Source organism: Agelaius phoeniceus, chromosome 3 (genome assembly GCF_051311805.1).
Source record: "Agelaius phoeniceus isolate bAgePho1 chromosome 3, bAgePho1.hap1, whole genome shotgun sequence".
Lineage (NCBI taxonomy): Eukaryota > Metazoa > Chordata > Aves > Passeriformes > Icteridae > Agelaius > Agelaius phoeniceus.
In genome coordinates this window covers 37466425-37493277 of record NC_135267.1, presented here as the reverse complement: position 1 = coordinate 37493277, position 26853 = coordinate 37466425, and the positions used below count along the sequence as shown (strand labels likewise).

Here is a 26853-nt window from a genome sequence, read left to right as displayed (position 1 = left end):
AGCACACAACTCTGTCATACTGGAGTAACACAGCAAAAAGAGTAACTTCGAGTAGAGGAAATGACAGCATGGACTATAGTCAGCCCATGAACCAGATGTTTCTAACTCCCAGTTTGGTTTTTTATGTAAACTCCATTGAAACTGATAAGAATTTTTTCCTCTGACCCTGGAACAAGGTTCTAAACTTATAAACAATGGCTACTCATTGAGGAGCTAAAACAAAACCATCTTATTTTCCCACATCTGAGGCAAACAAAGAAAATACTTTCATTTGTTTTCCTCATGTCTGAGATTACCTTTTTATTCTCTTATGAACATACTCTTTTAAAGTGCCTCTAATCATCTTTTCATTAAACACAGGGTAGCCTGATATATTAACAGTTTCCAAATTTCAAACAAGAGATCATTTATCAAAAGCACAGCTGTCTCCTTGATATTAGATATCTATAGAAAAATTAATTCTTAATCTGTTTGAAGTATATACTTAGAATTGTCAACAGAACAACATGTTGAAAGCCTTACTTTTTCTTTTTGGTATGCATTAAAATTTTATTCTATCCAACTCATGTATTTCAGAATGTGTGTGGGAGTGATGAGGCTACTGCTGCATGGTGCTGAGATGAAAAGCATCAGTCACCAGGCTCAAGTGTACACAAACTGTAGGGTCATGAGTCAAAAATGGTGGAACCACAGGATGACAAGTGCTACACCACTAATCTAATGCATGACCTTAGGCCACTGCATGCATCAGATCTTACCCAATCGCTACCTGTCACATTAAAAGTTTCCAATTCAGTACTCTGAGTTTTATGAACTGCTAGATATGAGCAATGCTGTATGTAAAAAGCTGTTGGGAAATTTCAGGAATATCTCCATGTTATTAGAATGTTTCCCTGCCAGAGATTGGGCTGAGCACATGCAGCATTCATATTTGGACTCCATTCACTAGCACATTTGCCTGCATTTACTGCTCAAGAAATGAACTGGTGAAAGAGACAACACCTTTTTCGTTTTGAGAAGATTTTCAAAAAGAAAATGAGAAATGAATGACATCTCATTCACAATCAGCATTTACTCCAGAAGGGAAGAATCTTGAACAAGTGAACCTGTAACATCCCCAGATAGCTAAATGCACCTCTAAAATTAATTGTACTGTTTTATATGTGTACCATCTCCAGGCAAAATGGAATAGCACTGAGAATTTTTCTTTGTTTGAAAATAAAATCTGAAAATAAACTGAATAACAATCGGAAACCACAATTTCTACATCTACAACTCCCCATCTTGCCCCATCTGTCACTACCCCTTTTTCCAAGAGTTTGTGCACTGTAAGTAGCTACAAAGAGATCCTGCAAGCAGGGTATGCACACCTTTGAAGCATAATGCTCTGCATAAGGGGATCTTGCCCATCCCCTATCTCCTAACTGCAATAAACAGGAGATCTGAAAAGAAAATTTAACGTGGATACCTGATTGGTCTGCAGCTTTACATGGCTTTAGGGAAGTCAAGCACAATGCTGTGCTGATCCCAACTGGTGATTCTGGGCTAAGCATGATATCTTAATAATGACAACAGCTGGTAAGAAAGTACTCTGAGCAAGGTCTTTTTCCCTATATGCTGTCCTTGCTCTGAATACAAAGTTGTGAACAGCTTAAAAGACTGAAGGAACCTAGAACTGGGGTGTATTTTTACAATTTCTGAAACAAAATGTACATGGGAGGGGCCACTATGACAAACTGCTCTGCTTTCCAGAAAAAAGGTTCCTCAAACATGTGGCAGTGCTCAGTGCTTTGTAAGATAAGGCATTTGGGGGGCAATATTTCCAAATAATGGAAGTATTACTCAATTTGTTCCTGTCTATCTGACTTTGGAAGACAGACGTCTGAAGAATCAGACTTGGAAGAAGAAAATCCCAGAAGACTAAGAAATGAAAATCTCAAATCTTTTGAAAACTGATGATAACTAGGGAATTTGGGGCCTGATGAGATTTAGGGGGTTTGTTTCTATTCTCATCCTTAATGTCATGGATTATTTAGCCCTTAAAATACTAAGAATATGCTTACTCTGAAGCTCTTCATCCATGAGGAAGAGGAAAGAATATGAATTCAATTTTTTTCCTGAAGAAAATTTGACATATATATGAAGGTCTAGTTTTTCTATCAAAGACATATATTACCAAAGAGAAGGGGAAAACTCTCCAAAGATTTTGACCACTGAACTCTGCTTGCCATAGATATCAAGCATAGGGTGCAAACCAACCAAGAATCTGAGAGAGAGCATTCCAGTGAGATAAACTGCGTGTGTCCCTCCAAGCATCCAGGGAATGACATTCAAAAGTGCTGTTGTAGAACATGCAACAGTAATGAGCTTCCTTTTTTAACTTGTTCCAGATGCTGGACACCAGGACCACTAGAAGTATTTTATTATTCTTACATGTTGGTATAAAGCATCATCTGATTTCAGGCCTCATATTTGGAGAAATATGGCGAAAGGGGAAATAATTCCATAAGACTTTTCTATTCTAATTTCCAGGTAAGACAGTTCTTCACATACCATGACAGTGGTTTTCAAACTGAGGCCTGTGAATCAATGATGATTTGCAGAAAACATGCTGCAGAAAACATTCTGCAATGATGATTGCAGAAAACATGATCCACAGACAGTTGGTCAAATGTTGATGGCTCTTCTCCATGTTTCCACATGCTACATTCTTCTAAAATACAGCTAATAATAGATATACTAAATATTTCCCTAATATTTTTCTTATATAAGCTGAATGGTGTATACACTCATTGTAATGATTTTTTAATAGAGTAATAAAATGGGCAGCAGTTTTCTTCTTCAGGAAGTGTCTTAAGACATGCTTGCTCCATTCCCTGGATGTGGTGCCACAGGAGTGAGCTGTGCTCACCAGCAGCTTCCACACTTCAGGAAAATGCCAGTTGTAAATTGTAAAATCCAGTTAAAAAACTGAACATATGAAACCCTGATTTGCAGTTTGGGGAACTTTAAGATGAATGTTCTGAAGAAAAAATACTTGAGGGAATTTAGAATTCCATATAGGCATTTGCGTGGGGGTACCAGGGAACAGATGTTGAGCCGTAGATACAATACGTATTGCTCATGGTGATGTATATTAAATTTTACTCACTAACCAATGGCTTCACTTTGATCATGTGAGCTAATTACAGATAAATTAGTCCATACCTATCCAGTTTTTACTGCATTTCCTAAAGCCTATTGTAAAAATAAGACATTTATTGCCTTCTAATGTACATAACTGTCCTTGTAAAAATGCATCAAGTCTCCCAGCAAAATATCTTGACTAGCACATCGGGTAAAATATCTCTGTGAGAGAAGGATGAGCATATTTTGTTACTAATTTCCCTGACAGTGAGAATTGTCATTTTGATTCTCTAATGTTTTCTTGCTCTGTTGATTTAGCATTTTTCATTTTAATCAGAAAATTGCTTCCTGATTTAAATTTTAGTAAAGGAATCACTGCCTGATAAAGAAAACAAGTAATTACTAATTTTTGGGAAGATACAACTCTGTCAATATTACACTTTGGCTGAGATGTTATCAACATTTAGATATGAGCTGTCTAATAATTGTTTTGATTTCTGCCTATACCTCTTGATGCAGTAAGTATTAAGTCCATGTGAAATGTTAATATTATCCAAAAAAAAAAAAATAAAACCTACTTCAGGAAGGAAAATTATTTCTTTTCAAAAGACAAGGGCAATTCTAATTATTGCATATTTTATTGCTACTATTCCCTTCAAGAAACACTGCACTGTTATACCTTAAATTAACCCACATACTTTTAAACCAAACTGTTTGTTTGGTTTACAGGCATTTTAAGTACTTTGGGAGGTTAAAATAGTAAAGGTAGAAAAAGTTGCTGGGTTTTTCCATGAAGATAGAAATAAATTAAGAGATTTTCATGGAATAATAAATAGAAAATTCTATTAAATTAATATATAAGCCTACAATTTTATATTTAGGAAGAAGATATGATACTCCTGATTTGATGAGCATGAATTTGTTCTGTGTGAAACAGGTATATTCTTCAGAAAGAACTGAGGAATATAAAATGAATAAACATATAAAAAGCATCCTTTAGGAACTAATCCAACTGTAGGACCCCATACAACACTAGGAAATGACCTGCATTGTGAAGACAGCTGAAAAAGAGATGGAGTTTCAAATAAAAGAATTGTTACCAAGGCTGAAATTCACAGCTGTACAGAGGGTGAACAAGAGGCCTATTCCATACTTGGAAAAAAAACCAGAGAGATTTGATAGCGAAAAGTGGGCTGAAAAATAAACAAGCTATCTGTTTGATAACAGTTAGTTAAATTGCAAATATCAGGTGTGTGAACTATCAAAACCTTCTCACCATGTGTAGTATGCTGTCAGAAGTCTCTGAATGGTTCTTCTGAGATCCACAATATACATTTGGGACTCAAACACCAAAGAAAAAATTTCTTATTGGTTAATCTGAATGTTTAGGATGGCTTTCAGAATCATATCTTTATGGGGTTTGATGTGAACGCAATATAAAATTCTAACAGAAGTTAGAGCCTGTCCTTTTGTTACAGCCTCTCATTTTGGGGGGTTTTTTTGGGATGAAAATGCACATCTCTCTCCACATTGTATTCATTTTTATGCTGCAGCTGAGTATGAAATTCAGTTTCTTGATCACAAAACACCTCAATATTTGGCAAACACAAACTATTTAGATCAAAGGAATGGACAGTGAAAAACTGATCCTCGGTTTCTGGAATCCTTTGTGACTCAGAGTAACATCTGTGGGAATTCCCAATATGAAGAGTTCATTTATGCTCCTTCTGCCCTGTATATTTAGGTACACAATGGAAAACAATAATGTAACAGATAGCAATATGCAGTTGCTTTTTGCCATCGATGGGCATAGAAGAGTGGATCATGTGACAATCTAATTCAGTAACTGTCTTTGGATTAATTCTTTGGGTTGATGTTACAGTAACTGGAAACACCTTTGTCTTGGTTTGCATTTATCCTGTTTGACTTGTGAGGTTGACAGGAAATATATCTGTTCTCAGCAGGCACAGTGCCTCTTCCTATCTTGTTGCTTCATATTGCAGTAAAACATGAGACACAATTCTACCTTTAGCCTGTAATATGTGCACTTAACTAGGAGATACCTTGCTCAGAGATAAGTGCTAAACATTCCTGGAGAATTTACATGAGAATTAACTTCTTAGAACTAGATCAATTTTCATATATATTTTCAAAGTAATGTAAAAAAATCTCCTGGGTCAGCCACTCATCTTTTAAATATGGCTCTGTTACTTTGAACTGGCCTTCTTGCATGTATTATTTACAACAGCTTCTATTTCTGTCTGCTGTCAAAAGGAAACAAAATAATTTAATTACAAAGTCAGCTGCTTTCACATTGATTATAAGAAAGTGGCTTTGTCAAGATCTTTGATCTTTATTTAAAACATAAACGCATATGCAACTTTAACAAACTGAAATTACACATGAAATCTATCTCTTGAGCAAACTGTCTTTAACACATTTTAATGGAGAGAGACTGACAAAGTGAATATTGCTGCAGCTTCTCTGTATTGAAACTCAGGCTAACAGTAAAGAAAGGATGATATTTTTTATTAGAAGGGATTAGGAAATAAAATACACATAATTTACTCTTCAAAAAAAAACCCCACACCTTTGGGTATGAATAATAAGGACTAAATTTTTTTTCTGAGATGATGATATACTTAAATTAATCAGTGATAATACCTTGTTCTTTTTACACACCTGTGGTGGCCCACTCAGCAGCAGTCTCCTTGGGTGAAAGGTGTCCATTCTGCCCTCATTTCTGTTGTTGTAGTCCATGTGGATTGGCTTGGGAACCGTCCACTGGCGGTAGTACAGGGACTGCTCCGTGCACGTCATCATCTTGCTCATAAGGGGACGAAAAGAACTTGCCCACATAACAGAATGGTAAGGCAAGAGGGAGGAGGATTTGGGAAGTCCACTGCTGTCTGTAGAAGTAATAATGTCATAAACCAGTTTGGGCAGGAAAACTATGGGAGGCTGTTTAGATGCTTTGGTCATGGAGCATTGAGATGTCTGTAGGATGAAGGAGTTATGAGTAGGTGCAGAGGAGGAAGAAGAGGAGGAGAAAGGTGGGGAGGATGATGAGGTGGTGGAGACTTGGGTACTTTTTATGTTTTGTTTCATATCCAGCTGTTCAGTTACTGGTGGCAAGTGTTTGCTGATTGTTGTTTGTGCCCCCTTGTCTACTTTCTGCTTCTGCCTTTCATAGTTATTTGTAGTTTCTTCAGTGCTGTTACTTAGGGCTTGGGGAGGGGATGACTCAGTGCAGAATGCTGTAATTAAAAGAGAAATTGTATTTTAACACAGTGCAACTATCTCCTCTAGTCAATGCCACAGTTAAACAAAACACAACAAACAATCCTCTTGATACATTGTCCAGCAAACATTGCTCCTCTTCTTGCTTTGACCTTCCTCGTACAGGAAGCCATAATGGGACTAGTTTGTAGTATTTGTGTCAATGCAGAAAGTGGCTTCTAATGTCCTGAAGTGCATAGGAAAGATGTCAGTGATTGCTCTGTCCTCTATTTCCCTCATACACTTCTTGCTGAAGGTGCTCACCAGATACTTTAATCATTCGAGACAAATACAAAATTACTAAAACCATTGTTTAAATGCATTGAAGGAAATAAGTACTTCCAGGCTATTACCCTACCACACTACAGAAATGTCTACTCAGACTGACATCTAAAAACAGTCCTCTGAGTCAGCTCTGCTCTGACACCCATGTCTGGGTCCCTCCAGCACTTAGGCTGATCTAATAAAACCTGGCAGCCCTCAAGCACCTGGTGCTACATAATGCATTAGTGCATTCACAGAGCTTTGGGTCAGCTCAGAGGACATACTGAACTCATGAATGTTGGCTGGGAATATGTGATGTAGATATACCCTGCAGATAACTGTGGATTTTCTGAAAGCTATATATTTTTATGCTATATATATATTTTAACTATTAAGATTTCTTGAAAGTTTAACACATGTTAAATGGTTCTGAGCATCTTTAACGCTTAGTGAAAGAGGGCATGCAAATATGTCACAGTCTTTAAAGTAGACAGAGAACTGCTTGTGGAATCAGTCTACACAAGGTATTAGAAATACGTGCCTAAGGCTGAACATACATTAAACCACATTTCCCTCATGGTGAAAACAACCATGCTGGTTCTCAAAAAACCCCCACATTTTGAACAAACAAAAGTCAGTAGTTTCTCCTGATTTCAAGAAATGCTATCCTCTGTCTATTAATCTAAAGTAGTCAGTAATAGCCATTAGCGACAAACACAAAAGTGTCACCAGCACTGTGAATGGCTGCAAGTAACACCAGTGTGACATCCCTCAAAATACCAGTATCCAGGGGCACAGAAAAAAAGTGAAATAAAAATATTTCTTTGACCACAGATGTACTGAGGGCACACAGCCATGGGCAGACCACATGGAAGCACCTAGTTTGAGCACTCCATGGCATGTTAATTTTTCAAGCAAGAAAATATCCTATTTTCTATATTTCAGAAGCCTAATCCCTGTATTTTCTAGTCATCTTAAGTGATCCCATTAAAGTAGGCTTGATCAAAACCTTAGTGATTTATGCCTTTTATTATTTATCAAATAAGCTAAGGTCTCTTTTATGTCCTAAACTTAAATTAACAGAGATGATCTTATGGTCTTACTGGAAGCTTTTGAAGAGAGAGATGAAGATGCAGAGTCATGGGAACGTGATCTTTCTCTTTTCATAGGACTTCTCTTTTCTGAAGTAGAACCTGTTTCATGAATGATAGTAAGGGAAAACAAAATCAAAATATAATTTAGGTAAGCCTCTAAGTCACAGCAATATTGTCAAAGTAAGGAGAAGTACAGAAGGGTTTGTGTGGGGTTTTTCCTCATCCTGACACTGTTTCCAGTATGGAGAGTATCTGTTCCCACCACAGAATATCGGATCAGCCTACAGTCTAATTTACCTGTGCTGAGCTGCAATAGCTTCACAAAAATCAGTGCTGAACCAGGAGCTGGTAATATCTAGGCCTGTCTCAACCATGGTTTCTCTTCCAACCCATGTCTTACATTCCCCACAATTCCAGTGTCAGGGAAACCAGCAGGCAACAAGCTCTGTTTTGTCAGTATGTCATAAAATTACCTCCTGCCCCACACAGTTTTAGGGCCAGATTATATCTCAGCTTTTGGTGATGAAAATCCTCAGGTGGATAGCTATCATTCACTTGAGATTCCTAGCTCAGGCTCCTAAGTTAAAATGATTGTTTCTGTACAGTGTTAACGTGGTAAACTGAGCCATAAGCACTGCCATCAGCAAACTTAGACTGTAAGCCTATCTCACATGTTCTGAACTGGACTCTGGATGATCACACCATACTTCATGGACTAGGAGAGCAGCCTTAGACATCACAGGAGCCCATTTGACTCAGATCACATACAATCTCAGCATACTTCAACTAAATGGACAGAACTGCTCATTGCAAGGAGTACCCATCACATCTGAAGCAGGCATCTCTTGAACACACTTTGAGTATGACCTCAGGCATTTCATTCCTCTATGAAGAGTCCATATTGGATTAAAGAAAGTATTTTTGTTCAGCTTGTTCTGCTGTCATTTTCAGTGAGTAAGAACTTCCTAGGTGAACTTGGAAGGTAATTGGGTTTCTTCCTCCTCATAGCATAGAAAAAGAAATGAAGGCAAGTTGTTTGAGATATACTTTACAGGGATAAAAATCCTTTGTTTTCCATAGGCACAATAGATAGTAAACAAAGTGTAAAGAACTAATAAATAACTGATAATGTCCATCAATTATAACTCAAAAAAATGGGTAAATTATTGTTGGGTTTTACATATTTGTATGTTCTCAATTGGTTTCTTAAGATATTATGAATTCACCAACTCTACACTGTTAATTTGAATTCATGAGCATTTTCAAGGAGAACTCAGAAGTTTCTATGTTGAGATATATTTTCTATCCGTACTATTTAACACCTTACAAGGTAGGGACTACTCAGCTGTTTCCTTGAAAGGAATCTTTATCACTGACATCATTGTAAGGATAGGTTCAGTAGCACCAGGAACAGTTTAGTTGGAGCTGCCACTGAAGGTAGGGACACAGTCACTGCTGGTGCTGCTTCTCAGACAGCAAATCTCACCCTTCCCTGCTGGGGAGGGAGATGCACAGGGTCCTCTGAACAGTGTCACCTGGTGCTCCTACTCGAGCTCCACTTTGTGGCTGTCAGAACACACAGGGCAAAGGAGGAACACAGGAGGGAGGTAGAAAACAGAGAGATAACAGATACAGCAGTAGAACTGCAAGAAGTCAAAATGCATCAGCAGCAGGCGAGGAAACAGAGGTTCAATGAGATGAAACAAAACTAAGGAGCAGAGCTCACTCAGTAAGACTAAAGTGAGAAAACCTCACCCTTACATTGCTGCTTTTGCTAATCATTTTCACTCATTTTACAGCTTCTTTTATTACCAGTAATAAAAAGTACCTTCTGTTGCTATTTCTTCATCTTCATTGTCAGTACTGCTTAGTTTCTCTGGGTCACTTTCTAACACATCATTCACAACTGGTTTCTCTGTGTGAATTTCTGAGCTCACAAAGTATGCTGCCAAACCAAGTTCTTGCTCCAGGCTTGTCCGTACCAAAGAAGATGAATTTATTAAACGCAGGTCACAGTATCTCAGTGATCTGGAGAGAAACAGGAGGAGCTACTGTGAAAACTCACTGTAGCTACTGCCTTGTCTCTTTAAGAAACACAGCCAAAGGGGAATTTTTTCACAATTTGCTTCAATGAGGGATGAGATAGAACACAATATTTTGTGCTTAATAAGCTTACCACTGTGGTGCATACACTTTTCTTTCTCTTAACCCAATTACACAACTTAATTTACTGCACTGAACATTAGCATCAGCGTAAGAAAAAGAATAATCATTTGGATTCTAAACCTAACACACACAGAATAGGATTCAGTTGAACATACAAAAGCATTTAGTGCCCCAGGGCATCCTGTCTCACTTCCAGCTGCCATTCCAGAAGGCACTCCACACATCCTGGGGCACACATACATACAACCATCATCAGCAGATTTCTCAGCTACCCTAAAGAAACCTAAGCAGCTATACTTCTTTTCTTTAACATACCCATTCTCTCCTCTAAACTGGGATAACTCTTGTAATATTTTTGAAGCTATTTATGTCTTTGTATAAACAGAAGTTTATTATCAATAATATGGAGTTGCATTTATGATATAAAAACTGCCCCAAAAATGGCAAAGAAACACATCGACACTGAAATCTGTTCTCCTCTCACACAAGTAATCACACAGTTAATCTTTAACTATTTGATAAGCAATAGATAAAACACTGCCACTGAGAAAAGAGTGGATCTTCTTACCGTGGCAAAGACTCCCCTTGTGGATCCATCCCACTAAAAATCAATATGCAAGGCAAACCTTCCAATTCCAAATAGGTCTGTGGCCTCCAATCTACATCTTCAATTTTCTGCCAGATCTGTACAAGGTAGAGAAACCCTGTTGGATATATCTATATGTTGGACTTATCTGTAACTATATAATAGTTTTTATATATATACATATATATAATACATAATAGTTTTTATATATATACATATATATATTTGAGATATATCTATATCAAATAAAAAGACAGAAAGACATTCTTTATCATCCATTATAATAACCCACTTGTACAGTGGAAGAGAAGCCACACTGCAGAGCCCAATTCAAAACAGATAGCTCTCACAGTTTCTAGAGCATTACAGGCAGCAGTCTGCCTGCTGTTAGTCTGAGCACATTGGGACAGTATGTTCCAGCCTGCATAGACAGCACTGAGACCAGGGCATATGGCAAATATGGCACAATGGACAGTAAAGCTGAGCAGGAGTCTTGGGGGAGAGAAGAGAATACAGAGGCTTCTTGAGGCAGATAATATATGGATGTCTGAGTCCAAGGAAGAAACTAAGCTAGAAATGAGACTTTTTCACCTTAGAGGAACAGGAGAAAGCTGGAAGTGTTCAACACACAGCACTGTCCCTATTTACAACCCTCTGGAGTCTCCCACTCTCCCCTAAAGCTATCAGTTTTCCTGGTACCTTTATGAGAAATCTGACAAGTCCATATATTGTTTGACTGCTCAGCCTCAGGCTGTATTGCTTTACTCACCAGTCAGTCCTTTCTGCTGTGAGACTGATCTACAGATAAGAAACATCTATGGTATGATCAACAGTACAACAACTCACCTCTGACATCTGCTCATGTTCCCCTCTATACATGTCAGAGAACATAATCAGGATGTGACTCAGAACTAATTCTGATTTTTCAGAGTAAGTGATGCCTAATTAATAGCAGAATGAGATCAGCATTAGGCTCTGGATCTCAAATGACTTAATCAAAAAATTGGATCAAACAGAGTAAACAGTATAACATATATAGACATTACAACATTCTAGAGGAAATACATTTTTGCTTTGGTGATCAGAAGATGGTAATTTTATGAAGAGTAAAGGACACTTTTTTTTTTTTTTTTAAACAGATGACTCATGATTCTGGACTTAAAGAATATAAATTAATCCATAAACCAAGACATGATTCAGAAAGCATAAAATCCCAAACTGTGAACACCAGAGTGCTCTAGGATCCTTAACTACCATCACTGATCAAGTAAATCGGTCTTCCTGTCCCCTGCTGGTGACAAAAATAATTTAACTCAATTTAAATCAACTAGTCACTGATTAAAATCTTTTTGCACTGTGATGTTTTTGTGAGAAAATTCAGCTAAATCTGAACATTTTACTTGTCTTTTTAATGTATTTCTCACAGTCCCTTTAGATAAAAGCATTTCAGCTGTTTCTGAGGGTTGCTACTGGAAGTCAAGTGCTAACTGTATTAGTTAATATTTCACTGAGCATTAACCATAGGCAGGACAGGAAAGGTGTCATAGACAGTATGTGTAAAAGGTAAAAGTCATGCTCCTCATTGCAGTTTTTGGTTTTACTTTAGGACTCCACACTTCAGTTTATGGCTATAACTGTCACCAGTAAAGTCTCCCCACCCACCCATCTAAGGAAGCTTCCCAGCACATGCCATTCTGCAACTTACCTTCAATTGTTCCACAAAGTGCTTCCCAATGGTGATTCCAGAATTAGGGTTTCCCAGGATTATTTCAAAGTTATCTTCAAGGGCTAGTCTTTCCCTTACATTATACAGACGTTCATATGCCACTGCAGCCAGAGGGATACATGGAATTCTCAACACGACCATGAGGCCGTGGCCACTAGGACATTGTCTTGAAGAGTTTATTAGATTTTGGGTGATTTCCAGAGTTTCAACTGAGGTGTAATTCTTCATCTGAGAAAGACCACACACTGCCATCATAGCTGCAGAGTAGTGTTGGATGAGGACAAAAGTCCTTATCACTGCACTGTGTAATCTTGGGAACCTGAAATAAATGGTGAATTAAAGAGTATTAAAGGGTGATGTGAAAAAGCTATTTTTTACAAAATATAGTAAACTCAGGATTTTCTCCTGTAACGAATCCTTTGTATCTACTGTACAACAGAATCTCATCAATTGCAGTTGTAGAGTATTTGCAAGGCATCATTTCACAATCAGAACTGATGTCGTCTCATCATTTCTCTTCACAAAAGTTTACAAGCAAGTAGTCCAGTAAAGTTACATCACTTTAGTTTATCCATACCTTACTGCTGTTACAAAGTTTATCACACAATATTAGCGGAGGCACTCACTAATATCATCAAACAAAATTACATTTTCTTATCAATAAGAATAGTATTCTTCATTGTGTGCCATTCTCAAGGGGCAGAGAGAGATTGGGTGTTTCTCTTGTTTTCTTACTGAAGCCCTGAACCAATTTACTCTTGTGTTCAAGAGGACTGAATATGTAGGCAGCAACCAGTGAGCACTCCAACTTCCCAAGGCCAGCTACACCCTATCTCAATCCCCAGTTTATGGAAAGGTGATCCATGGATATCCAACAGCTTCCTGTGTTCTGATTTTCACAGAAATGAAACCCAGGTGCACAGTAAAGAGTGCTTGCTATGGTTTGCTCAGAATTGTGACTATGGCTTGCTGTGAAGATTTTATTTCTGATTTATGTGTACCTGCCACAGTGATATATCTAACTTCTCTTTGTGTTCCAAGTGCAGTATACTCAAAATCAAAATCAGCCAGGGCCAGCAAGTGATAATATTGGACAAAAATAATAACACATTTAAAATTATGTGATGATACAATGTTAGATTATTACAATATAGAGGAGTTACAGGTCACAACGAGAACACATTGTAAATGGGGCTAAGCAGTGTGCATGCTCATAGTAAGAGACAGCCTCAACTGATGACACTGCAAGCCCAGTATACACTAAATACATTGGAGAAATTAGAACAGGTGAAATGCCTTGCATATGTAAATGATGTGTAAGACAGAGAGAAATAAAATAAATAAATAAATAAAATGGTCTTCTAGCTAATAACTCAAGGCCCTAAAAAGGACTTCCTAAGTTTCCCATGTTAAACAAAGGAGGGCCCCATACCTCTTTCCCAAAGCCATGACCATTGCTTCAAAAGAGCTGTCGTACCGAAGCAGTGGAATGCTATGTCCAGAGAGGGTGGACTCAATGAATTCTGACAATCCAAAGTATTTCTTGTTTTCATGGTATAAATCTACACCCTAGAGCAAATGAAGCAATAAAAATACAAGGATATAGTCTATAAATAATTAATTCATGAGTGATTAACCATTGGTATCCTGATATACTTACAATCACATTCTCTAATAAACATACATCTACTCAGACATATTAAAACAAGAAGAGAAAGAAACAGAATTAGCTATTTTGAGAGAATGAAAATTTGACCCAATTTTTCCTCATTTCTTTCTCTCTCCCCATAAATCCATACACACAGACAGACCAGCTATATAGACTAAATATGCATATATATGAAGAAAATCCATGTATGTACATATTTGTATGCAGTAATGCAATAGAGACAGAACTGAAGATGATTTCCATTTATGTAGCTCAAAAATATTTAGCAGAGCTACTAAAGTTTATGGAAAATATAAAAGGAATAAAGAAAAAGAAAGCTAGAAAGGATAAAAAAGGAAAAATGAACTTGCCACAGACTGAACAGGATGTCATGCAAACTTCACTCTTGTTTACAAAAATCATGGGGACTTCACTGTTTTATTAAGGACATAAATGGAAAATAACTCATGAAAAGCTCAGAAAAGCACCTCAAAGCATCCATCTTACATTGCTGTATGAAGAAGGCCAGTGGATCTCATTGTAAGGGCTGATATGAGTGTGCTGTGTCTGCAGCGCGTAGGGGAAGGAAGTCACATGGAGGGTCACAATATTTGGTGCCTCTTTCACCTCCCTGCAGTTCAACAGTCTATCAACAAGTCCTGTCGACAGCTCTGTTTGAGGATAAAGACTATGCATAGCACTGCAAAAAAAGAAACCCAAAACTCTCCAAAGTGATCAGCAAAAGGGAATATTTGTGTCTGTGTAATAGCTTAAACCTGGATGTGAAATCAAAGTTAAAGGAATTTAGGGCTCTTCTTTTACCCTGAAATTGTTGCAGAGAAGAAAATGCAAATTATTTCACTGCAAGTAAAAATTTTGGTGAGTCTGATAAGCTCTCTAACTAGCAAATTACCAATCCCTTGCAGCTACCAGAATATGGGAGATAAAGTAGGAAAGGAAGCTAATGTGGAAGTTACCAATAGACACATAGTCCTGTAGTAACTCTGGTCAGATTGTTAGTGCTGCCCTTAACAAAGGATAATTCTAACCTACAAAATCAAGATAGAAAAGTACAGATTATAGAAAAAGATAAAAAAATGAATAGTTATTCTTAGAGCAAATCACAGTATCACAGAATACTGACAGTCAATTCCTTGCTCCTGAGCAAAATTTCAGTCCAAATTAATGCTACTGAATTTTTGGCATTTACCTGCCTATGTATCTTTATTAGACAGAAAACAGAGTTGAGCAGCAACACAGGTACTTCTCTACCACTCAAGGAATAAATGAATAAATGCCTCAAAGGCTGGGACAGCTGTAAAAGTCCATGTAAGTTCCTAAGACAGGGGAGCTGAAGAGGAAACCCTCAGATGCAGTTTCATTGAAAGTCATCATTGTTAACCAGTGTAAAAGACAAGACCTCACTTCATTCACAAGCAAGATTCTAGTGTTTGGTTTCAGAAACACTACCACAATCCCAAAGTTGGAATTTGTTGGTGTTTCTGGAGTTCAGAATGTTTTCCAACCTCCCCAAGAGTCTCAGAAGCAGACAGCAAAAGCAGCCCCACTTGTCAGCAGGCAGGTTGTTGAGAATTTATGGAAACAGAGCTCTGCGAGGGAAGAGGGAAGCAATGAGTTATGTGAGTGAGCTGATGGGAAACTTGGTAAACACTGGACAGGAACACTTTCCCTCAGAACTCTACCTGGCATCACTAAGAATCCACAGAAGCTTTCAATTCTTACAAGTCACTGATTTTGGATAGAAAAGAACTGCAAAACTTTTAGTCAGTTAAAAAAATAGGCAGCAGTGTTGGCTCACTAGTTTTCTACTCACTGGGTTGAGGTTTTGCAAATTTTACAACCCAGAGGACAGTAATAGAGGAGCAGGAGCTCTGTGTACTTTCATTGAACAAAGGACAAATAGCCAAAAAAAAAAAAGCTGTGCTGAAAGTAGATAAGAATGGGGAGCAAAAAAGCTGAAATGTTCTACTGAGGCACAATATAATAAGCAGGGTAAGACTAAATCATGAACATGTTTAAAACATGTTTATTCAATGCATGGGGAAGCAGAGTTAGCAGAAAGTTGCAAACAAAGATGAAGGAAGGGATAAATCTGAAAACTAATCTTGAGATATAATGCAGATAATAATAATTTCTCTAAAAACAAGTTACAGTTTTCTTACCTCATTAGATCCCAGTGTGCATGATCATGGATTAGGACAAACAGTGTGTGTGGATTCTGCATAGAGTTTTGTAAAAAGATTTTGAATTTAATTTGGGCTTCTGCATCTAGTTTCATAACATACTGTTCCACTCTCTGCTTTGTAAGGTGTTCCTTTTCTAATCCAAGTTCTAATAATATACCTAAAAGAACAGAATAAGTGTCAGTATTTCTGGATATGGCTACATCTAAGAATGTTGTGTAAATCTAAAATAAAGCCAACTAATGAGCACCTGAGTGCCAGAGATGAAACACAGTCTGTTGGTAAGTCACTTCGGAGGGTGGAACACAAATCAAGAAATCAATTTTCTCGAAGGAACCCAAATCAAGATTTTGAGTGCTGGAGTCAGCAATTGAGCAAATATGAGACAGCAATTTCTGAGCCACTGCTAGCTGGAATGGACGAATTTCATGTCGTTCAATCTCATAACCTGGAAAAAGGCAAAATTCTGTTTAGATATATGCCCAAAGTCTAATCTAATGTAAAATGTTAAGAGTCTGGCAAAGAATAACTGATCTACTCTTTAAAGTATTTTGCTTATTTACAGGAGTTCATTTATGAAAATCTATAGAGAATATGCAAAGAAATCTTTCTGCATTTGGACATACTGGTCCTGTAAAGTGTCTGAGACCTAAAAGTGAATTTAAACAATAGCATTCTGCTACCAAAGAAGTACAAGTTACAGCTTCAAACACTGTAACACCCAGTGGAATGAAGCAGAACATCCACCAGTGTAAATCTGAATATTCCAAGACATGAGTTGCTGTTTGCCTCAGGACCTTTGCCTTCTGGGCTCTGCCCAGAGAGATCTAACTGTGCACCCAGAACTTGGTGTCCAGTGCCCTACTCTGATACCTCTTTAGAACATCCTCCCCACTTACTTGTACACACAGCTGTTCCAGCTCCATTCACTGCTGTTGGTTTATTCACTGAAGCAGAAAGCGATGAAGAGATGTGACCTTGGTTTTCTTGATAGAATTTTTCCAACAAAAGATCAATGTCACCCTCTGTCAAATGGAAGGGACAGTGGAATAAATATCCATGTTAATAAGAGCTGCATTTCATATTGATTTTGTTTTGTAGATCTTAAAAACTTTATATATATATATTTGCTAGCAATCCTGCCCTTGGCTTATTGGCTGTTTTATACAGGAACCCTCTTGTTATTTTCTATTGCATCTCTTTTTACAGAGTATCACTAGTAAAATGAAAACCAGACCAGAGAATGACAAACCCTCTCTGCTGACCAGCTAGGACATTTATGGAATGTGGTAGAAAACTAACATTAAGGCCTTGATGCAAACCAGCAACAACAATGACATAAAACTGGCTTAGTTTATGTTCAGACCATGGATCCATACTGTTCATTAACAAGGATTACAAGGAAGTTGAGAAAAATCTGATAAACATTTTTAAAACTAACATTTTTGAGAGACAGAAAGAAAAATAATTTCTAATACAGCCAAAAGAAAAACACAAGTCAATGCTGAAGCAAGCAAGGTGTATTTTATTGAAGTATTGAATATCTGCAAACATACCCATTTCTATAGAGCAAGGGCCTTACTTAAAAGATGAAAGCTATGCAGAGAGTACAATATGCCTGACCCAGGCACACAGCTTGATCTATCCCCAGGTATTTTCTCAGCAGTTGAAAAGATGTTTGAGCATGTCTGCAGTGAGCTCAGAAAGGCAGGGCCTGTCCTGTGCAGAGCAGTCCAGTGAATATGGGTGGCAACTATTTTTAGGATGCTCATTTACTTGTTCTGCTACACAACAGCTAAACAATAACAACTAAACAATAATATTGCTAAACAATAGCAGCTGCAGAGAACTCTATATCTCTCTGTGGTTCTCTGCTTTTGAGAACCATACTTTGAAGATACTAAGATAAACAGTACAAAACTACAAGATGATTTAAGGAAAATGAGATTCCCTTAAGTGACCACTCAAAATATCATGACACATTCAGAAGGGTTCTTGTGATCTATTTAACAACATGATGAGAATGGCAAAGAAGACTGTGACATCTCATTAATCCTGACAAATATGCTGCATTTGCCCTAGTTGTGATTTAACCTTCCACACAGCTTGATCTATCCCCACATAATCCTGCCTGTTGTAATTCTCAGTACACTCACTCAAAAAATGATCCAGTCTCTCTGCAATTTTCCTCTCTGTCCCAGGCATCACAATCAGGTTTAAAGTATGGTATGTTGAAGGGGCAAATCCCACCTTTCATAAAATAGCTCTGATCTATTCTGCTCTAAATGGTTAGGGTAAAAGAATTTATACATTCATATGCATATGGAATTACATAATGTAAGGATAGATTTGCATAGCTAAGAATAATATGCTCAGCTGTTTGCTGGCCTATTTTTATGAAACCAATGGAGTTTAGAAACTGACGCTTTCAGGAGGAATTTCAATTCAACTGTACTTTCACAACTTTTTTTTTTTCCCTGCATTTTTCATGTATTTCTAATAGTGTCTTCCTTCTGTTAAGGAAATGAGCACAGGTGTTTTCCCAGATTTAGAAGTTTCAGGGATTTGGAAACAAGCCTCTTTACAATTTGTTAGGTACCTGGGCAGAGTGTGCTAAAGAAGGACCCCAGAGCTTCCACCTTCCCTGTGACCAGCTGATAGTTAACTTCTTTCTGGTAGTCTGAAGGACTGAGCATGCTCTCAGACAGAACTCTTGCCTGATACTTTCCTAAAAGACAAAAAAAAAAAAAAAAAAAAAAAAAGGAATTTTAAAAACTCTTCAAACTAGTTAAGAATGTTCTTCTAAGTCATAATATAAATACTCTACAACTAAATGAATACCACACATACAAAAATGGCAGAGATAAGTCTTTATGAGTCTTTTATATCTTCAACACATATATGCACCAGACACATGTAAAATAGATTCATGTTTTACAATTCTTTGTATTTCATTCCCAGTTTGGAAAGCATTCATTGATACAGGATATAAAAAAGACTAAATAATATTGAAAGGAATTGCCAACTATCTTACAATCACATTGAATCTTTGAATGGCCTTTCAGATAATTTATTTAATTGTGAGCAGGTTGTTGAAGGGAATGACATTGAAAGACCATCTTTTAGAAGCTAAGGAAAGGTTCCCTGCAGTAATATTGCACAGAGCAGGAGAGCTTTATGCACTGTGCGTGCTGGAACTCACTATTTCTTGTTTGCAGCCTTGTTGGCTGAGATGCTTTGGTGAAAAAATGGGCAACACAGGCAGAAGGTGGCTGGGGAAAGACCCAGCTGTGCAGGGTCAGCTTGGCTTCATCAAAGACCATGACTGGTTGGCCAAAGCTCTGCTTTGTGAGGCAACTCACTGGAACTCCAACCAAACCCCTCACAGTGCTGAACTGCTCTGGTTTGCAAGGAGATAGATCCTTGGGATATTACCTGTTATCACAATGCAGGAGTCAATGGCTCGGTTCCTACTGGCACATATGATCACCACATAGTTTGTCTTTGTTAACTTTCCTTCCATGAGGAGCTTAAACATTTCAGAAAGCCCTTCTGCCAGGGAGTAGCTGCACTCAATGATATGGACACTGTCATTGCAGGAGCTGGCTGCCAGCCCTGCCAGCCAGGGCAGCTGGGCTGAGGTCACTGGGGTGATGGGGCTGGGCAGCTGGGGGAAGGGCTGGGGAACAGCCTGCTGGTACTGACGGATTTCACACAGGTGCGACTCCCGCCAGGAGCGCATGAATATCTGCTCCAAATCCTCAATCAAGGGGACCTGGTCTGCAGCTAAAAAAAAAATAAGAGGGAAAGATTATGAAACAATTAAACAGAACAGTTGAGTTAAAAACTTCTTTTCAAAAAAAAATGTTTCAGATTTCTGCATGCATGACTCTGTTGCCTTTTGCAGATGTAAAGCAAATTTTTCATTTTGAAACGCCTTTGTGATACTCATAAAGCTGCCCTAATTTGAACCTGAGTACCAGTAATTAGAAATATTTAAGAGGTTGAGTGCTGCCTGTCTCAGCATACTTCTAAACCACAGATTGTCTGCAAGAACTTTAATTTTCATTGCTGAGGTCCCAGATGCAGAAAATAAACTTTGTATGTTTATAACTCAATCTGTCTGGCCTTCAAAACATAGTCACTTCATTTTGTTCCATAACCATGAATGAAATAGTTTCATATTGTATTATCAAAAACTCATATTTAGTACTGGTCTGCCCTAATATTCCCCTTATAATTTGCCTGCATGTAATACATTCAAGTAGTCTGCCTGGATGTAGAACAATCTTACCTAGTTGAACAAGGTAGTAGACAGTCAGTAACAGCTGCATTTCCTCAGAAATAGGCTGTATTGTGGATGCACCATATTGTTCATATGCTCTAGATAAAGACTGTGAATTTCTGTAACAGGTATACAGCAAAGGACTCACTATCACATCATTAATGTTCCCACAGAGATATGGAAAGTTTCCATGACCTACAAAATAAATGCATGTACACATTACATTAATTTTGTCACTTTTCATATGTACATTAAACAGTTTTAATAGTCACACCTTGAAATGGATAATGTTTAGGAGTAGGATATATTTTTACATCTCTTGCAAAAAATAGAGGCCTTGTTGTGAGGTTGAGGGATTTACCTTTAAAAATAACTGGTTTTGCTTTACAGATTTTCAGCAAGTTGTCAGGAACTGAGACTGGTTCTCCTGAGCCCACCATTGGAGAGGAGGCTGGTCCCACCAAAGCAGAATGTGGTAAAGATAACAGGCTTCCTCCATCTGAGATTTTAGACAAATTATTACTGGAGTTAGGTCTGGTAAGGATTTCCTCAAAGAGAAGTTATTCAGCACCATCTCACACCCACATCTGTTATCAGCATTAACTGCTTTTTGTGGCTCCATCAAACAGCTCATGACCTGTTACTACAACCCACACTGTTATGCTCAGTGTCTTGGAGGACTAATTATGTCATTGCAACACTGGACAACACATATGCATCTAAAGATTTTGAAATGTTTATAAATTGTTTATAAATGTTTATAAATAAACAGTTCCAGGTATGAATGCATAAATAGAGAGATCTATGTGATATTGTGTAGTTGTGATTACATGTATAGCTATGATTTGTGAGTTCTATGTGATATATTTAGTTTCACTCATTCTAAACAGTTTTTATTGCTATAAGAAGAAAGAAAAACACATGATTCAATATTTGCTCAGGCATAACTTCTTTATAGTAATTTTAATATAAAAAATAGTACATTAAAAGAAAATATTTTGGGGAAACTGGGTTTATTTCACTGCATGTCACTCTTGTCTGTAGCTGGACTATACAATCCAAGTGCCACAAATATTATGACAAATAATTAAAACAATGAATGGTACTGCTATTATGTACCTGAGTTATTATACTAATTTCAATATTCCAAAGGCATTTTGGTGTCTAAAAATGGACCCAGGTATCGGTTGGGGTTTGTTAATGACTCCGTGATTAGAACCTAAGGAGAGTTAGGCTCAGAGCCTCAAAATCAATGGAAATAAAGCATCAAGGTGAGCACAGAGAAATCTCTCATATGAATCTGCCTGTGTCTTTAAAATAATGCCTCTTTCCCCCTATTATTTTCTGAATAATGAGACAAAATCATTACTTTGGATATAGCTTACCATTTTTAATTCTGTTTGAAGCCTGTGGATTGAGCTGCAAGTTCCAAGTTTCAGTGGATGATGGAGATTCTGGTGACCAACCTTTATGGCGCTTTTTTGGAGGCCCTGAATTTGTTAATGTGCCTAAATGTTTCAGAGAAATATTAGAATAAAATGTATACAGGTTTGTGCATGGTAATTCAATATATTTTGATAAACTGAATGTATTCAATGAGTATGGTAGTAGAAAAGATCAAGTCTATGAATATAATAATTTTGTGTTGTTTATTTTACTTTGTTTTGTCCTGATTAAATTTCTTGGAAATTTCTGGTGCAGAGAACTCCTTATTATCCAGATTTTCCTTATCTTATACCAATGCTTTCTCTCTACTAAGAAAAATACATTATAAGTACAGTAAGAGACATACTAAGAATACTTTAAAGTATTAATATTTTGAAGTCAAGACTGTGGGCATTTTGCTCCTTTTATTTCTGAACACATGACACAGTGTTACATGTAACTTACTGAAAAATAATATTCCCAAGGGTTTCAGAGTAATAGTAATAAACATCTGAGTTCTTTTCAACAATTTTCCCATTTACAGGATTTTTGCCACTTCTTGCTGATTCCATCTTTGGTTTTTTGTTATTCCATATTAACTCCTATCAAACTACTTCTACACCTTCCTCCTACTGATAAATACCTTCAATTTTTTTTTTCTGTGAAAGCAATTTTCTCACAGTTTCTCTAGGAGATCCTGATGACTAACTTCTTTAATTTTCTTTCATCATTTTCTTGAGTCTCCTTGTGCACTCCTGAAAACTCCTAGAATGATAAGCCTCCACTAACACCAAGTATTTCCAATTATTTCGAGTCAGTGGTCCTCCAGGAATTGCTCAGAAACTTGTAGGATGAAGCAATTTCTGTTTCTGGACATGACTACACCGAGGTCATAGCACTGCTTCACCCTGCCAAGGCTGTACCTCCTGGCAGAACAATTAGTCCCACATAAAATGCGAGGCAACATAAGAATTTAATGTAAAAAGTGTGGGTTTAATTTTGAAAAATGTATTAAAATTAAAGATAAACCCGAGGCCTTCAGATCTAGAAGAAGATGGTTCTCTTGCAGGCCCTCAGACACAGATTTCCAGTGACTTTGTCCCTGACACTTTCGCCACGCGAGGGCAGCCTTTGGCCATTTTGCTGCTCATCCTTTCACTTGGTTTCCTGGCATTGCCTGGGACAAGGTCACAAGATACTTAGAGCAATACAAAGGATTTTTTATTTGACAGTGCTGTGCTATTTCGTGAAGATATGTTGATATGTGAAATAAATCCTTCTGAAATGAATTAGCAATAATGTGCTGCTGCATGGAAAAAAGAGATTAAGAGCCTGAATGGGCAGAGAAGGAGAATTTGTCTGTGACGCCAGCAGGGAAACTTGGGAAGACTTATCCTAAAACAGAGCTATAGTTTGTTTCTAGCCACAGTGAAAACTAATTTTCTTCCTTATACAAGCCAGTGACACAGTTTGGGACAGAAAACAATTAACAAAAATCCTAATAATAATGCTATAGTGAGGACAATTTATTGAATTTGGAGCTGGTTGACAAGGTCTAGCTCTCCATCCCAAGGTGAACTGCAACAGTTCAATAGGAACTGCAATAAGAATCATCTTATGAGTGATTACTTATAAAAATTCCTTAATTCCCTTCACAGAATCTGTTGGTGAAATCGATGCAAACAGACACATTCCTTAGGAACCTGGATTCAGAATCTGGTCTGTGTCTCTATTAAATTAATGAACTGTAAATATGAGGAAAACATCCAGCTAATATTATGAACTGTAACAAAACTGTGGCTGAAAACATCTAAAGAATTTTTTTCCCTGGAAATTAATATCAAATGGTATTGAAGAAGAAAATGGTATTGTGGTCAGAAAGGACTTGGAAGGGAATGGTAATTTCTATTCATTCAGGAAATTACAATCATGATATAATTTGTTCAATGCTTCTGTTATACACATAGAGTTTAGGGTTATTAAACAACAAATCCATACAAATACCTAAAACTGAAGGTCTTGTCAGAGCAGACAGGTTATTTTTCATCAACTGTTGTTTAGGTGATTCCTTGCCATTATAAACTGCTGAGCTGAATGCAGCTGTTGAAGGGGTGTGATCTACGGCTGCAGCTGACAAGGAAAAAAACCCAAAGTGTTCACATTAAACATTTCTATGTCAAGATCCTCAGCTGATATAACAAACCAATCATTTCATCATTTACCTACATAGAGCCATTGGGATCTGCTCAAGAGTGAATACAATGCTGAATGAAACAATCCACTTCTGACCTCCCACTCCCAATTAAGTGCCTGGGCAAAATCTGACTCTTCAATTAAATGCATATGTCAGAAGCTGCAACTTCTTTGCATGACCCTGGCTCTTACGTAAAGTTTACTCAAGAATCAGGCAAAAGAGACATGTTTAAAATTTACTAAGCCTCCATCCCAATGTTTCTCTAAGATTTTTTGAACTATGCTGCATTAAAAAAAAAAAAAAAAGAAAAAAAGGGGGAGGCATTCTCAAGCCTAATATGTTTGTAATTAATGTAGCTTTTTTTAAAAATTCTGAGGAAAAAAAAGGCAATCTGTTATCATAAAGAGATTGATGATTTTTTTCTGGAAGGGCACCAGTATTCCAGATCACAACTATTTAACAGACTTCTATCTCACACAGAGAATAAAGAATATAACCACTACAGATGCCCTGCTTAGCTCCCCTGTGTAAAAACCCAGGAAAAACCTGTAATAGTCACAAGACACTAAAGAGCTGTTTTCATTATAAGAAGCTCAGAGGGATCACTCTAGCCTCTGTCATCTATCACATTTCATTTATGTCAAGTTAATAGAAAAGTAAAGGTCAGAAAAAGAATTTTTAATACAAAGAAAGTTACAGATACTAACCATTAGTTTGTTTTTTAATATTAAAGTCACTTTTCTCAGCAGAAGAAAAAATTCACAAGCTTTTAAGCTGATGCCCATATACCGTCTGTTTTGAAAAGGATTCTAGTCATAGCATAAAATAGACTGGATCAGACAAAAACAGCTAAAATTACACTGGATCCTGTAACAGTTGTCATCTGTGACCAGACAAGTGGCAGCTGGAAAAACACTTCAGAAATAAAGGCTTTTTTAAACATTTTGGTTTGGTTCAACTGTGAGTAAACTGCAGAATACCTATTTACTACTTGCTAACCTTTTTTACATAAACCTGATGTGAGAAAATGAACAGCAAGAAGCCTTCAAGGAATAATTGCTTTCTTTGTTTGTAATAGATCTCTAATTCTATTCAACTTGTTTTATTAGGCAATGTGCTCACTTGTTTGTTTGTCTTTGCTTTCATACAAGTACAAGTACCCAAATACACCAAGCACAGAAGAGTTAAGTGAAGTGGAACCCCAGCGTGTTTTCCTTCCAAGAGGTACCTGTTTGCTGAGTCCCAGCTGGAGCACTGGCATTTGCAGGTGGGAGAGGCTCACTGGAGGTGCTTCCTGAGAGGCCTGAGCTTTCTGGAAATTGGAACAAGGTGCTTGAGCAGGTACTGGTTGAAGACTGCCGGCCTCTGAACTCTTAACAAAAAAAAAAAAAAAAAACCACAAAACTTTCTTTATCTTTCTGATAATTTCACACATGAACTGCTTGGAGGCTACAGCACTTGGAATGACAGACCATCTTCAGACATGCCAGGCTCATATTGGGTCAGAAAATGGCTTTTACAGCTGCTCCAGCAGTCACCTGGCTTTAGGGAGTCTTTCAAAGGATCTCTCTTAGGCTTTACACAGACACCAGACCCCATAATAGCTAAGCTTGGGTGATGAAAACCAGAGCTCGAGGACGACAGCTTCATTATCTTACCTGCCCCTTTCCAGCAGATTACAGATCCTTTGGTCAGAGCTCCCTGTGCATTCCTGACCAGATAATACTTTAAGTGTTTCTGTTTCTTGGGCTGAGTGGTCAGTTTAAGATTAATGTGATTCGAGAATTCTGTAAAGTAGCAGAAACCCTTCTTGCCACAGCCAACGCAATTGCCAGAGAAGCCTGATAAAATAAACAATATACATAATCCAATGAGATATGTGGGTCACTATTAATAACATTCAAACATGACTCTTTCCAGAGGAAAGGCTGTATTTAGGTTTGGGGTTTTTGGTTGTTTTTTTTTCACAGAGTGAAATTTTTATTACCATTTTCCTCAAAAAAAGTATTTGCACTTTGTACAGAAAGTGTATTGCACTTCAGATAACAGACTGCAAAAACACAGCCACACATTTAAAAAACAAATAAAATGGGCCATATTTTTCATTTTCTCTCATAGAAAAATATCACAATTCCTATTTATTACCTATCTGTGATAAGTGTCTGACTGAAGAGCTCTGAGTCAATTGCTTAACCCCAGCCATATTCAGCACCACAGTACGTACATGCTTCACTTCTCTTTCAGTTTTCACTGACATATCATTCAATTTCACTGAATTTCACTTCACTCAATTCAATGAAACATGCAATTAAGTCTCAAGAAATTAAGTATATTTAACCTACTATATTTAGATAAATCTAAACATATTGAAGTATCAAGTTCTTACTACAGACACTGTTTTAGAGAGGAGAAACTACCAAAGCATTCCTGGGCTATTAATTTAAAATAGCTTTGTCAAATTATGGCTGAACTGTGTCAGCACTTCACAGCAGTTGAAACTATTTATGATTACAGGAACAAAGTGTCTGCAACTTTATAGACACAACAGAGACACAGTCCTTCCCCGTAAAGCTTTTTGTACTCAGGCTTGATGGGGCATTTCCAGGGATACTGCCATTTCCTCTCATTCTGAGATACACAGCCTGGGCCTCAACAAGGGGCTCATGTGCTGATGTCATTAACATCGGAAATAAAGGGCATTGCTCCCACAGCTGCCTTAAGAGTCTTCTTTCTTTTGTCCATTTTACAAAGTATTTCTTAAGATATTTTCATCTTCATCAGACTAATACAACTGTCTGAAAATACTTATTATTATTATTATTATTATCATCCTATACTGAGCAATTAAAAGATAAT

General features: G+C 37.4%; 1 protein-coding gene across 3 annotated transcripts in view; it reads right to left on the bottom strand.

The window, feature by feature from the left end:
- The window catches only part of GREB1 (growth regulating estrogen receptor binding 1), an 87465-nt gene that overhangs the window by 17204 nt on the left and 43408 nt on the right, over positions 1 to 26853 (bottom strand). For all 3 annotated transcript variants that reach the window (XM_054629499.2, XM_077175081.1, XM_077175080.1), the window contains exons 5-22: positions 25656 to 25838; positions 25226 to 25369; positions 23808 to 23933; positions 21764 to 21886; positions 20740 to 20877; positions 20388 to 20573; positions 19529 to 19879; positions 18693 to 18821; positions 16993 to 17118; positions 16344 to 16541; positions 16073 to 16253; positions 14397 to 14589; positions 13674 to 13810; positions 12221 to 12560; positions 10498 to 10613; positions 9592 to 9791; positions 7773 to 7862; positions 5809 to 6383 (exon numbers count right to left, since the gene is read on the bottom strand). In XM_054629499.2, the coding sequence (XP_054485474.2) occupies positions 5809 to 6383; positions 7773 to 7862; positions 9592 to 9791; positions 10498 to 10613; positions 12221 to 12560; positions 13674 to 13810; positions 14397 to 14589; positions 16073 to 16253; positions 16344 to 16541; positions 16993 to 17118; positions 18693 to 18821; positions 19529 to 19879; positions 20388 to 20573; positions 20740 to 20877; positions 21764 to 21886; positions 23808 to 23933; positions 25226 to 25369; positions 25656 to 25838 (3536 nt within the window). The remainder of the gene's footprint in view (positions 1 to 5808; positions 6384 to 7772; positions 7863 to 9591; positions 9792 to 10497; positions 10614 to 12220; positions 12561 to 13673; positions 13811 to 14396; positions 14590 to 16072; positions 16254 to 16343; positions 16542 to 16992; positions 17119 to 18692; positions 18822 to 19528; positions 19880 to 20387; positions 20574 to 20739; positions 20878 to 21763; positions 21887 to 23807; positions 23934 to 25225; positions 25370 to 25655; positions 25839 to 26853) is intronic.